Source organism: Myotis nattereri (genome assembly GCF_964212035.1).
Source record: "Myotis nattereri genome assembly, chromosome: Y".
NCBI classification, from domain to species: domain Eukaryota; kingdom Metazoa; phylum Chordata; class Mammalia; order Chiroptera; family Vespertilionidae; genus Myotis; species Myotis nattereri.
In genome coordinates this window covers 1,590,582-1,604,987 of record NC_138094.1, presented here as the reverse complement: position 1 = coordinate 1,604,987, position 14,406 = coordinate 1,590,582, and the positions used below count along the sequence as shown (strand labels likewise).

Here is a 14,406-nt window from a genome sequence, read left to right as displayed (position 1 = left end):
ATGTGACTCTGTGAAGGTAACACGGTCCTATAGAATATTCAAAAGATTTTTTAAATGAGTTGACATACAACCATAGGTTCATTTCAGGGTTACACCCCTTTGATTACACATTATATAATGGACTAAGAAATCATGCAATTAATCTCAGACCCATCTGACACCATACACAGTTATATTACTAGAGGCTCAGTGCACAAAATTCATGCACTTGGGGGGTCCCTCAATCAGGTCTGCGGCAACTCGCATTCTGGGACCCTTTGAAGGCTGTCCAACTGACAGCTTAGGCCCGCTTTAGTGCTGCTGTGGAGGCTCCCACCAACCCCTGTGCTCGGCAACTGTGAGCCAGGTTTTGGATGAGCGGTGCTTCCCCTGTGGGATTGCACTGAGCACCAGTGGAGCACTCCTGCCATGAGCATCTGCTCCCAATGGTCAGTGTGTGTCATAGCAACCCGTTTTTCTGCCATTTTGTCGATTTACATATTAGCCTTTTATTATATAGGATTGCATTGACTCAATGTTCTACTTTACTGTGCCATGACTATTCTTTCATTTTTTTCATATACTTTTTTTGATTTCAGAGAGGAAGGGAGAGGAAGAGAAAAATAAATAAACATCAATGATGACAGAGAATCACAGATTGGTTGTCTCCTACACACCTCCTACTGAGGATCAAGACTGTAAACAGAGCATGTGCCCTGACAGGGAATCGAACTGTGATCTCCTGGTTCCTCGGTTGAAGCTAAATAACTAATCCACGCTGACCAGGCTCTTACTTTTCTTTTCTTTTTTTCTTTTCCTAATTAAAACTTCATTGTTGGTTCAACTTTTCTTTTTGTCCTGACAGCTCCACCTTCTTTGTGATCATCTCAGAGGGAACTCACAAACCATAGAACAACCCACCCCATGCTAGTAATATGCAAATAATATGCTTTACCTTTAACAGCTGGCAGAGGAACAAAGCTCACGTCTGCGTCCAGGTGGGCTTCTTTACAGTGGTCTTAATTCTCAAGTGCTGGTGAGAGGGGCAAGACCAAAATATTCAGGGACAGACAGAAACTGGGATAACTGATTGGAAAAACTGGAAGCAAAGTGACAGGTGAAAGAGCAAGTAGGATTCCTGAGTTCTCATAACATCACTTATAGAATGATCTCTCCCTACCCCGAACCTCAGCCATGCTCTTGGCAAGAGCTGTATGGTTTTGCTGCTAAACTCACTTCAGTCCTCAAAGTCCAAATTCCCCCCTCACATCAGACTCCATTCCCAATCCTTCCTTCTCTTTTTCCCATCCACCTTTAACTTACTTGTTCTTCTTGCTCTGAAAGCAAAGCACCGTCGTAGCTCCTTTCCTTTGTGACAGGTCTCTGCTTCCCCTGTCACCTGCAGAAGAAAGAACATGACCATGATACACATATTCCCAAGAGTCCATGTATCAGGAATGTGTCCAGAAAAACAAGGTTCCCTTAACTCACAACCCAGTAACCAGTCCCGTGAGAAAGGTGGTCGTCAGGAAGGAAAGAGGGTTATTCAGGTGCTGGCAACCTGAGAAGTTGGGGGAAGCTCGTCCCAAAACTAATCTGCACATCTCAGTACAGGCAGAGCCTTTTATAAGGAGGGAGAGGCCAAACAGAGAAAAGAGGTCAGGGCGTGGGCTTGAGATGTTCTCTACGTGCCCTCAGGCACAGTCCAATCTGATAAGATCTTGCAAGTGGTCAGTTGGCGGTCCAGTGTGCGTCATCCGAGAATTTGTCCTCCTGATACTGTTTGAAGGTCAGCAAATCTCCGTGAACTGGGAAAGTCAGAGTTCATACCTTGTAAAATTTGTTCCTAGGATTCATATACAAACATGCTGTTTACCTACCAGCTTCATTATTAGTCAGAGTCTTCATTTACAGGAACAATATTGAAAGAATGGTGAGGTGAGTTGTAATTCGCACTGTGACATGAATGCTGAGATGCCTCAAGGCGTTTCCACCCTTTGAAAATGTCAAATTGGCCCTGCCTGGTTTGGTTCAGTGGATAGAGTGTCGGCTTGGGAACTGAAGAGTCCTGGGTTCTATTCCTGGTCAGGGGCACATGCCTAGGTTGTGGGCTTGATTCCCAGTGAGGGATCTTGCAGGAGACAGCCGATCCATGATTCTCTCATCATGGATGTTTCTAACTCTCTCCTTCTTCCATCCTCTCTGAAATCAATAAAAATATATTTGAAAAAAAAGGCCGACGCTCTATACACTGAGCCTAACCAGCTCGGGCACTTGGTAGTCTTTAAATTACTACCCACCTGGTATGTTAAACCAAAAAAAATAATAAACTATTTTAAAACAATGTGCATTTAATCTGAATGCAACACTTGTTTAATATTTTTTTAAAATGATTTAATTGACTCAGAGAGGAAGGAAATGCTAGAGGGAGAGTAACATCCTTCATGAGAGAGAATCACGGATTGGCCCCCTCCCGCACGCCCCCTACTGGGGATCGATCCTGAAACCCGGGCATGTGTCCTTGACTGGGAATCCAACCATGACCTCCTTTTTGATATGTCGACGCTCAAGCATTGACCAACGTTGCTCAGGCTGGAAGTGGAATATTTTGAATATGAGAAACACACTTTAGAAACACATCCCTCACGCTCCCCAATCTTCAGCCTTAAAGGTTTCAATGTGCATTTGCAAACACTTTCCTGCAAGAGGAGAATTTAATCAGCAGTCAGTGATCTCTTTAATGCAACCATGGATGCCCTCAAATTTAATTCTGGGGCTCGACCCATGTTCCCTTCCAGTCGCCTCTCTCTGGTGCTATGGTAGATGAATTTTATGCTCTCTGGGCTTTTTTGGGGGCTATTTAATGCTAATCACAATTAAAAACCCAAATGCATCCAGAGCTAGATGCTAAAGACATACACAGAGCCGGCTCGAGCCTTCAGGGGACGAGCCCTGGCATCCCTCCTAATTCCTGAAAGGAAAGAGATGATCAGCACGAAACACCCGTAATCCCCCAAAAATCCGTTCTTTTTTTGGAGAGGGTAGTATTGGTTGACGAACCTCAGGAGATCAAACAATGAGAACGCTGGTCATTCAAATGAAAACTATTTCCAGTGATGTCTTTGAGCCGTGTCTACCGGGGCTGGGCTAATATTTTCAAGCTTAGGGTCTTTTTATTTGTCTTTCTCTGTTTCATACATCTGTACTAGGGCCCCGGTGCACGAATTTGTGCACCAGTGTGATGACTCGGCCTTGCCTGGGGGGATCGGCTGAATCTGGCTCTCTGACATACACCAAGGTGTCCCAGTTTCCTAGAGGGCACAGGCCAGGCCAAGGGACTGCACCGGAGCCCCATTAGTTATGGGGATGGACACGGGAAGTTGGCCAGGTGTGCAGGGACCATGGGAGGGCTCCAGGGCATGTCCAGCACGTCTCACTCAGTCCTGATCAGCCAGACCCCAGCAGCAAGCTGACCTACCAGTCTGAATGTCTTTTCCCTGGTGGTCAAAGCATGTCATAGTGAGCAGTTGAGCAACCTTAGTATATCATTTGCATATTATGCTTTGATTGGTTGAAAAGTTGACCGGTCGAATTGACACTTAGCATATTAGGCTTTTATTATATAGGATTGATTTCATACAGGACGGGAGCGAGAAACATCAATGATGAGAGAGAATCATACATTGGGTGCCTCATACACGTCCCCTAATGATGATCGACCCCACAACCAGAGCATGTGCCCCTTACCAGAATTGATCCTGAGACCTTCCAGAGTCCAAAGTCCAAATCTCTATCCACTGATCCAAACTAGCTAGGCCTCATTGGTTAATTCTTGTCTGTGCCCTGACAAGGAATCCAACCGTGACCTCCAGGTTCATAGGTCATTCCTCAACCACTGAAAAACAGCAGAATGGCTCAAAATGCTTTTATTGATTTGATAGAGATGGAGAGAGATAGAGAAGACAGAGAGACAAAGAGACAGAGAGATAGAGAGAGGGAGAGAGAGAGAGGGAGCAAGGAGAAGAAGAACAAGACCAAGAACAAGAAGAAAGAAAGAGAGTGAGAGAGAGAGAGAGAGATCAAGGTGCCCTCACACCCAGGGGGTGGCAGATAGAACAAAAGAGCTTATTAAGAAGATTAACAGAACTATACAGGTCCCACTGGCAGGCCAGCAGTACTGGGGCTCAGGTTGACAAAGCCAGGGACCCCATCACGTGTCCTACGAGTCTTCCATCAACTAAAGGACCATTTCCTCCACGCCATTCTCCTTGATGTGGTGTACGATGTGCCAGAACCGGCGCAGGCAGTCCAGGTACTGGCTGCCATGTTGGCGCATCCACAGCAAAGGCATGGTGCTCGAGGACAGCGGGCTGGTGGTGAGTTCGATATGCCCACTGGGGATGTCTTCCTGGCGCAACCGTACTTGCAGGACACCTCTTGTCTCCATGACGAGATGCAGCCACATGCGCTGCTTCTCGTCCTGGTACACCGAGTGCTGACGGATCCTCAGGCAAATGGGGCGCGAGGTGAGGTGCACCTTCGACGGGAGCTGGGCCATGACCTGTCTGTGGTCCAAAGAGCAACAGCCACAGCTTCTGAGAGCCTCTTGCTACTTCGGTCCTTGTATTGAAAGATGGGGGATGGAGTCTCCAAACGCATTTTACCTCGGCTGTTGTCCTTACCGTTTTTACGGTTTTGTTTGTGGTTGCCTTTGGTTTATTTTGCAAATTTATAAATCTCAACCTTTCTTTGTTTTTAGTTTTAGATCTCTTTCCTCAAACAACCTGTATAAAACGTACTTAATGTAAAATATGACTCTATGAAGGTAACGTGGTCCTATAGAATTTGTGAAACATTTTATAAATGACAGTTGACATACAACCTGAGGTTCATTTCAGGGGTACACGCCAATGATTAGACATTATATAATGGACTAAGAAATCATGCAATTAATCTCATACCCATCTGACACCATACACAGTTATTATAAAATTACTAGAGACTCAGTGCACAAAATTTATGCACTAAGTTGGTTCCCTCACCCAAACCTGCAGCCTCTCCCAGTCTGGGACCCCTTCAGGGATGTCCAACTGATGGCTTCGGCCTAGTTAAGTGCTGCCGTGGAGGCTGCCACCTCCCCCTGTGCTCGGCAGCTGTGAGCCTGGCTTTAGCTGAGCGGTGCCCCCCCACCCCAGTGGGAGTGCACTACCACCAGTGGACAGCTCCTGCCATGTGCATCTGCCCCTGGTGATCAGTATGTGTCATAGAGACCAGTTGTTCTGCCATTTGGTCTTTTTGCAGATTAGCCTTTTTTTTTATATATATAGGATTGCATTGACTCAATGCTCTACTTTTCTGTGCCATGACTATTGTTCCGTTTTTTGTTTTTTTTTTCATATAGTTTTACTGATTTCAGAGAGGAAGGGAGAGGGAGAGAAAGAGAAAGATCAATGATGACAGAGAATCACGGTCTGGTTGCCTCGTGCATGCCCCCTACTGGGGATCAAGACTTTAACCCATCATGTGCCCTGACAAGTAATCGAACTGTGATCTCCTGGTTCCTAGGTTTAAGCTAAGCAACTGAGCCATAACAGCTGGGCACTTTTCATTTCTTTTCTATTATTTTCATTTCTTTTCTTTTCTTTTTTTTCTTAATTAAAACATTGTAGTTGGTTCAACTCTTCCTTTTGTCCTGACAACACCACCTTCTTTCTCATTGTCTCAGAGGGAACTCACAAACCATAGAACAAGCCACCCCATGCAAATAATATGCTTTACCTTTAAGAGCTGGCAGTGGAACAAAGCTAATGTCTGCATCCAGGTGGGGTTCTTAATAGTGGTCTTCCTTCTCAGGGGCTGGTGAGAGAGGCAAGACCAAAATATTCAGGGACAGACAGATACCTGGGATAGCTGATCGGGCAAACAGGAAGCAAAGTGATAGGTGAAAGAGCACGTAGGATTCCTGAGGTCTCACAACATCACTTATAGATGATCTCTCCCTTCCCCTAACTCCAGCCATGTTTTTGGCGAGAACTGTATGGTTTTGCTGCTAAACTGACTTCAGTCCACAAAGCCAAATTACTCACTCAAACCAGACTCCATCCCCCATCGTTTCTCCTCCTCCTCCCACCCATCTTTTTCTTTCCTGTTCTTCTTGCTCTGAAAGTAAAGCACCATTCTTCACTCCTTTCCTCTGTGATGGGTCTGAACTACCCTCTGTCACCTGCAGAAGAAAGAAAATGGCCATTTTACACATATTCCCAGGAGTCCATGTCCCAGAAATGTGTCCAGAAAAAAGAAAGTTCCCCTGGCTCACACTCCAGAAACCAGTCCTGTGAGACAGGTGGTGGTGAGGGAGGAATGAGGTTTATTCAGGTGCTGGCAACCTGAGAAGATGGGGGAATCTCTTCCCATTTCCCATCTGCACATCTCAGTGCAGGCAGAGGCTTTTATAAGGAGGGAGAGGTCAAACAGAGCAAAGAGGTCAGGGGGCGGGGCTTGAGAAGTTCTCTACGTGCCAACAGGCACAGTCCCATCTGATAAGGATCTTGCAAGTGGTCAGGTGAGGGTACAGTGTGCGTCATCCTAGCCTTTGTTGTCCTGGTTCTAAGGTTGAAGGTCATCAAATCTCCCAGAACTGGGAAGGTCAGAGTTTATATCTTCTGAAATTAGTTCCTAGGATTCTTATACAAACATGTTGTTTATGTACAAGGTCCATTATTAGTCAGAGTTGGCATTTACAGGAACAATGTGGAAAGAATCATGAGGTGACTTGTAATTCCCATGAATTACATGAATTCATGTAATTACTGTGACATGAATGCTGAGATCCTTCGTTCTTCTTCAAGGCGTTTCCATCCTTTGAAAAAGTCAAATTTGCCTTGGACGGTTTGGCTCAGTGGAAAGAGTGTTGGCCTGCGACCTGAAGGGTCCTGGGTTCGATTTTAGTCAAGGGCACATGCCCGGGTTGTGGGCTCCATCCCCAGGTGGAGGCCTGCAGGAGGCAGCCGATCCGTGATTCTCTCTCATCATGGATGTTTCTCTCTCCCCCTTCCTCTCTGAAATAAAAACAAAACAAACAAACAAAAAACTCCCTGCTCAATGACCTGGAATGAGGCAAACTCTTTCTAGTTAGGAAGGAAAGATTAATGGGGCCCTAAGGACATGTCAGACATCTGCCTGTTGACATTTAGGAGAAGAAAGAGAAAAAGAAAAAAAGAAAAAAGGGGGGAAAACATAATTCAAATGTCACCCTCATACTGCTCTCGAAGGAATTGAGCCCAAAGGGGTCAGGAGATACAGTGTCTGTGGGGGCACATGAGGGATCTTGAGGCCGTGGGCTCTTTTTTAAAAAATATATATTTTTTTATTGATTTCAGAGAGGAAGGGAGAGGGAGGGGTAGAAACATCAGTGATAATGAGAGAGAATCATGGATTGGCTGCCTCCTGACCGCCCCCTACTAGGGATCAAGCTCAAAACCAGGGGATATGCCCTTGACTGGGAATCAAACCATGACCTCCTGTTGATAGGTCGACACTCAGCCACTTAACCACGCTGGCTGGGCCCGAAGTGCAATATTTTGAATATGAGAAACACAACATAAAACACATCCCTCACGCTCCCGAGTCCTCAGCCTTAAAGGTCTCAATGTGCCTTTGCCAACACTTTCCTGCAAGAGGAGAATTTAATCAGCAGTCAGTGATCTCTTTAATGCAACCCTGGATGACCTGAAATTGATTTTTGGGACTCACCCTGGGCCCGTCTCCTGCCACCTCTCTTGGGTGCGATGCTAGATAAATTTTATGTTCCCTGGGCTTTGTTTGGAATGTTTAGTGCTAAACAATTAAAAACCCAAATGCATCCAGAGCTAGACACTAAAGCCACACATAGAGTCGGTTCTAGTCTTCAGGAGACGAGCCCTTGTATCCCTCGTAATTCCTCAAAAGAAAGAGATGATCAGCAAAAAACACATGTAATCCCCCAAACATTCATTCTTTTTATAGAGAAGGTAGTATTGATTGACGAACCTCAGCAGATCAAACAATGAGAACGCTGGTCATTGAAATGAAAACTATTTCCAGTGATGTCTTTGAGCCTTGTCTACCAGGGCTGTGCTAATATTTTCAGGCTTAAGGTCTTTTGCGTTTTCTTCCTCTGTGTAATATATTTTTACTAGAGGCCCAGTGCACGAATTCGTGCACGAGTGTTTTCCTTTGGCCTGTCCTGCAGGATTAGGCCGAAACCAGCTCTCCTACATCTCCCAAAGGCCCCAGATTATGAGAAGGCGCAGGCCAGGCCAAGGCACCCCACCGGTTCCCCCTTATATCCTGGAAGGGACACGGGAGGTTGGCCAGCTGGGGAGGGACCACGAGAGGGCTCCAGGGCATGTCCAGCCCATCTCACTCAGTCCCGATCAGCTAGACCCCAGCAGCAAGCTGCCCTACGAATCTGAATGTCTTGTCCCTGGTGGTCAAAGTCTGTCATAGTGAGCAGTTGAGCAACCTTAGTTTATCATTTGCAGATTATGCTCTGCTTGGTTGTACAGATGACCGGTTGACTTGACACTTAGCATATTAGGCTTTTATTATATAGGATTGATTTCATACAGGAAGGGAGCGAGAAACATTAATGATGAGAGAGAATCATACATCAGGTGCCTCCTGCACAACCCTACTGGGGATAGAGCCCACAACAAGAGCGTGTTCCCTTGGCCAGAATCGAACCTGGGACCTTCCAGAGTCCACAATCCAACCCTCAATCCACTGAGCCTAAGAAGCTAGGGCTCATTGGTGAATTCTTTTCTGTTCCCTTACCAGGAATCGAACCGTGACCTCCGGGTTCATAGGTGGTCCCTGAATCACTGAGAAACACCAGCTTGGCTCAAAATGCTTTTATTGATTTGAGAGAGAGGGAGAGAGACAGAGAGATACAGGGACACAAAGAGACAGAGAGAGAGAGAGAAAAAAGTGGAGGAGGAGAAGGAGGAGGAGGAGGAGAAAAAGAACAAGAATAAGAAGAACAAGAGGAGAGAGAGAGAGAGAGAGAGAGAGAGAGAGAGAGAGAGAGAGAGATCAATGTGCCCTCCACCAGGGGTTGGCAGATAGAACAACAAAGCTTAGTAAAATGGTGAACAGAACTATACACATCCCACCAGCAGGTCAGCAGGACTGGGGCTCATGTTGACAAGAACCGGAGACCCCATCATGTGTCCTACGAGTCGTCCATCATCTCAAGGACCATTTCCTCCACTCCATCCTCCTTGACGTGGTGTACAATGCGCCAGAACTGGCCCATGGAGTCCACATACTGGCTGCCAAGGTGGAGCCTCCACATCGAAGGCATGTTGCTCGAAATCAGAGGGCTGGTGGTGAGTGCGGTATACCCACTGGGAATGTCGTCCTGCCACAACCGTACTTGCAGGACATCTTCTGTGTCCATGACGAGATGCAGCCATGTGCGCTGGTTCTCATCTTCATATATTGAGTGCCCACGGATCCTCAGGCAGTTGGGGTGCGAGGTGAGGTGCTCCTTCGACGGGAGTTCGGCCATGATGCCTCCGTGATCCAATGAGCAACAGCCACAGCTTCTCAGAGGCTCTCGCTACTTTGGTCCTGCTATCGAAAGACAGGGGATTGGTCTCCAAAGGCATTTTACCTCGGCTTTTATCTTTATGGTTTTTATGGGTGTGTTTGTGGTTGCCTTTGGTTTATTTTGCAAACTTACAAATCTCAACTCTTCTTTCTTTTGAGCTTTAGATCTCTCTCCTAGAACAAACTGTACAAAACGTACTTAAAGTGTAAGTTGACTCTGTGAAGGTAACAGGGTCCTTTGGAATATTTAAAACATTTTTTATATGGGTTGACATACTACCTTAGGTTCATTTCAGGGTTACACCCCTTTGATTACACATTATATAATGGACTAAGAAATCATGCAATTAATCTCAGACCCATCTGACACAATACACAGTTATATTACTAGAGGCTCAGTGCACAAAATTCATGCACTTGGGGGGTGGGTGTTCCTCAGTCAGGTCTGTGGCAACTCGCAGTCTGGGACCCCTTGACAGCTGTGCAGCTGACAGCTTATGCCCGCTTTAGTGCTGCTGTGGAGGCTCCCACCAACCCCTGTGCTCGGCAGCTGTTACCCTGGCTTTTGGATGAGCAGTGCTCCCCCTGTGGGACTGCACTGACCACCAGTGTAGAGCTCCTGACATCAGCATCTGCTCCCGATGGTCAGTGTGTGTCATAGCAACCAGTTGTTCTGCCATTTGGTCGATTTGCATATTAGCCTTTTATTATATAGGATTGCATTGACTCAATGTTCTACTTCACTCTGCCATGACTACTCTTTCGTTTTTTTAATACAGTTTTACTGATTTCTGAGAGGAAGGGAGAGGGAGAGAAAGAGAAAAAAGGATCAATGATGACAGAGTATCACGGACTGGTTGCCTCCTATAAACCTCCTACTGGGGATCAAGACTGCAAACTGGGCATGTGCCCTGACAGAGAATCGAACTGTGATCTCCTGGTTACTCGGTTGAAGCTAAACAACTAATCCACGCTGACCAGGCTCTTTTTCTTTTCTTTTTTTAATTAAAACTTTGTTGTTGGATCTACTTTTCTTTTTCTCCTGACACCACCACCTTCTTTCCGATAATCTCAGAGGGAACTCACAAACCATAGAACAACCCAACCCATGCTAGTAATATGCAAATAATATGCTTTACCTTTAAGAGCTGGCAGAGGAACAAAGCTCACGTCTGCATCCAGGTGGGCTTCTTAACAGCAGTCTTAATTCTCAAGTGCCGGTTAGAGAGGCAAGACCAAAATATTCAGAGACAGACAGACACTGGGATAACTGATTGGGAAAACTGGAAGCAAAGTGACAGGTGAAAGAGCAAGTAGGATTCCTGAGTTCTCAGAACATCACTTATAGAATGATCTCTCCCTACCCAAACCTCAGCCATGCTCATGGCAAGAGCTGTATGGTTTTGCAGCTAAACTCACTTCAGTCCACAAAGTCCAAATTCCCCAACTTAGATCAGACTATTTCCCCAATCCTTCCTTCTCCTCCTCCCATCCACCTTTAACTTACTTGTTCTTCTTGCTCTGAAAGCAAAGCACCGTCGTAGCTCCTTTCCTCTGTGACCGGTCTCTGCACCCCCTGTCACCTGCAGAAGAAAGAACTGACCACAATACACATATTTGCAGGAATCCATGTACCAGAAATGTGTCCAGAAAAAACAAGGTTACCCTGACTCACACCCTAGAAACCAGTCCCGGGAGCCAGATGGTGGTGTGGGAGCAAAGAGGTTTATTCAGGTCCCGGCAACCGGAGAAGATGGGGGAAGCTCGTCTCAAAACCCATCTGCACATCTCTGTGCAGTCAGAGGCTTTTATAAGGACGGAGAGACCAAACAGAGCAAAGAGGTCAGTGGGCTGGGTTTGAAATGTTCTCTACGTGGCCACAGGCACAGTCCAATCTGATAAGGATCTTGCAAGTGGTCAGGTGACGGTCCAGTGTGCGTCATCCTAGACTTTGTCCTCCTGGTTCTAAGTTTGAAGGTCATCATATTTCCCAGAACTTGGAATGTCAGAGTTCATATCTTCTAAAAATTAGTTCCTAGGATTTTTACACAAACAGGCTGTTTATCTACAAGCTTTATTATTAGTCAGAGTCTGCATTTACAGGAACAATGTGGAAAGAATGGTGAGGTGATTTATAATTCCCATGAATTACATGAATTCATGTAATTACTGTGACATGAATGCTGAGATGCTTCATTCTTCTCAAGGCGTTTCTACACTTTGAAAAAGTCAAATAGGCCCTGGCTGGTTTGGCTCAGTGGATAGAGTGTCGGCCTTCGAACTGAAGGGTCCCGGGTTTCATTCCCTGTCAAGGGAACATGCCCAGGTTGTGGGGCTTGATCCCCAGTGAGGGACTTGCAGGAGGCAGCCGATCCAGGATTTTCTCATCATGTATGTTTCTACCTCTCCCCCTCTCCCTTCCTCTCTGAAATCAATAAAAACATATTTTAAAAAAAAAGACCGACGCTCTATCCTCTGAGCCAAACTAGCTCGGGGGCTATGTAGTCTTTAAATGACTACCCACATGGTATGTTGAACCAGAAAAAAATAATAAACTATTTTAAAACAATGTGCATTTAATCTGAATGCAACACTTGCTTAATATTTTTTTAAATGTTTTTATTGACTCAGAGCAGAAGAAAAAGCGACAGGAAGAGAAACATCCATGTTGAGAGAGAATCATGGGTCGGCCACCTCCCGCACGCCATCTACTGGCGAATGAGCCAGCAACCAGGGCATGTGCCCTTGACCAGGAATCAAACCATGACCTCCTTCTTGATAGGTCAAAGTTCAACCATTGAGCAATGCAGGCCGGGCAGGAAGTGCAGTATTTTGAATACGAGAAACACACCTTAGAAACACATCCCTCACGCTCCCCAGTCCTCAGCCTTACAGGTCTGAATTTGCATTTTTGGATACTTTCCTGCAAGAGGAGAATTTAATCAGCAGTCAGTGATCTCTTTAATGCAACCATGGAGTCCCTGAAATTGATTTCTGGGGCTCCCTCCAGCTCCTACTCCAGCCGCCTCTCTCTGGTGCGATGCTGGATGAATTTTATGGTCCCTTGGCTTTGTTTGGGGCTATTTAGTGCTAAACACAATTAATAACCCATATGCATCCAGAGCTAGATGCTAAAGCCATACATAGAGCCAGGTCGAGCCTTCAGGAGAAGAGCCCTGGCATCGATCATAATTCCTCAAAGGAAAGAGATGATCAGCATAAAACACCCCTAATCCCCCAAATATTCATTCTTTTTTTGGAGAGGGTAGTATCGGTTGATGAACCTCAGGAGATCAAACAATGAGAACGCTGGCCATTGAAAAGAAAACTATTTCCAGTGAGGTCTTCGAGCCTTGTCTACCGGGGATGGGTGAATATTTTCAGGCTTAATGTCTTTTTCTTTGTCTTTCTCTGTTTAATATATTTTTACTAGAGTCACGATGGAAGAATTCATGCACCAGTGTGGTGCCTCTGCCTGGCCTGCGGGGATCGGCCGAAACTGGCTCTCTGACATCGCCAGAGGGGTCCCAGATTATGAGAGGGCACAAGCCAGGCCACGGGATCCCAACGGTGCACGATTGGGGCCCGGGTGGGATGTGGGAGGTTGTCCAGCTGGGTCAGGACCGTAGGAGGGCTCCAGGGTGTGTCCAGCCCTTCTCACTCAGTCCCGATCAGGCAGACCCCAGCAGCAAGGTGACCTACCAGTCTGAATGTCTGCTCCCTGGGGGTCAATGCATGTCATAGCGAGCAGTTGAGCAAATTCAGTATATCATTTGCATGTTATGCTTTGATTGGTTGAAGAGATGACCGGTAGACTGGACACTTAGCATATTGGGCTTTTATTATATAGGATTAATTTCATACAGGAATGGAGCGAGAAACATCAATGATGAGAGAGAATCATACATCAGGTGCCCTACAGGAATCGTGCCCACAACCAGAGCATGTGCCATGGACCAGAATCAAACCTGGGGCATTTCAGAGTCCACAGTTCAACCCTCTATCTCCTGAGCCAAACAAGTTAAGGCTCATTGGTTAATTCTTGTGTGTGCCCTGACCAGGAATCGAACTGTGACCTCCGGGTTCATAGGTTGTCCCTCAACCACTGAGAAACACCAGCTTGGCTCAAAATGCTTTTACTGATTTGAGAGGGACGGAGATGAGAGAGAGAGAGAGAGAGAGAGAGAGAGAGAGAGAGAGAGAGAGAGAAAGGAGGAGGAGGAGGAGAAGAAGAAGAAGAAGAAGAAGAAGAAGAAGAAGAAGAAGAAGAAAAAGAACAACTAGAACAAGAACAACAAGAATAATAAGAACAAGAAGAAAGAGAGAGAGGGAGAGAGAGAGAGAGAGAGAGAGACATCAATATACCCTCGCACCCAGCTGGTGGCAGAAAGAACAACACAGCCTAGTAAAAAGGTTTACTGAACTATACACATCCCACCAGGAAGCCAGCAGGACTGGGGCTCAGGTTGACAAGTGCCATAGACCCCATCACGTGTCCTACGAGTCTTCCTTCAGCTCAAGGATCATTTTCTCCACACCTTTCTCCTTGACGTGGTGCATAATGCGCCAGAGTCGGCCCATGGAGTCCAGGTACTGGTTGCCAGGTTGGATCGTCCACATCAAAGGCATGGTGCTCGAGGTCAGCAGGCTGGTGGTGAGTGGCATATACCCCCTGGGGATGTCTTCTTGGTGCAACAGTACTTGCAGGACACCTCCTGTCTCCATGACGAGATGCAGCCATGTGCGATGCTTGTCATCCTCATACAGCGAGGGCCCACGGATATCCAGGTAGATGGGGTGTGAGGTGAGATGCACCTTCGACGGGAGCCTGGGCAT

General features: G+C 46.3%; 1 protein-coding gene across 1 annotated transcript; it reads right to left on the bottom strand.

Annotated features, from left to right (window-relative positions):
• Positions 1-14,067: 14,067 nt before the first annotated feature.
• On the bottom strand, positions 14,068-14,406 carry LOC308512285 (protein p13 MTCP-1-like; the record flags this gene model as incomplete). Its single annotated transcript, XM_081082079.1, has 1 exon — positions 14,068-14,406. One exon carries the CDS (start codon positions 14,404-14,406, stop codon positions 14,068-14,070), a length of 339 nt encoding a protein of 112 aa, XP_080938205.1.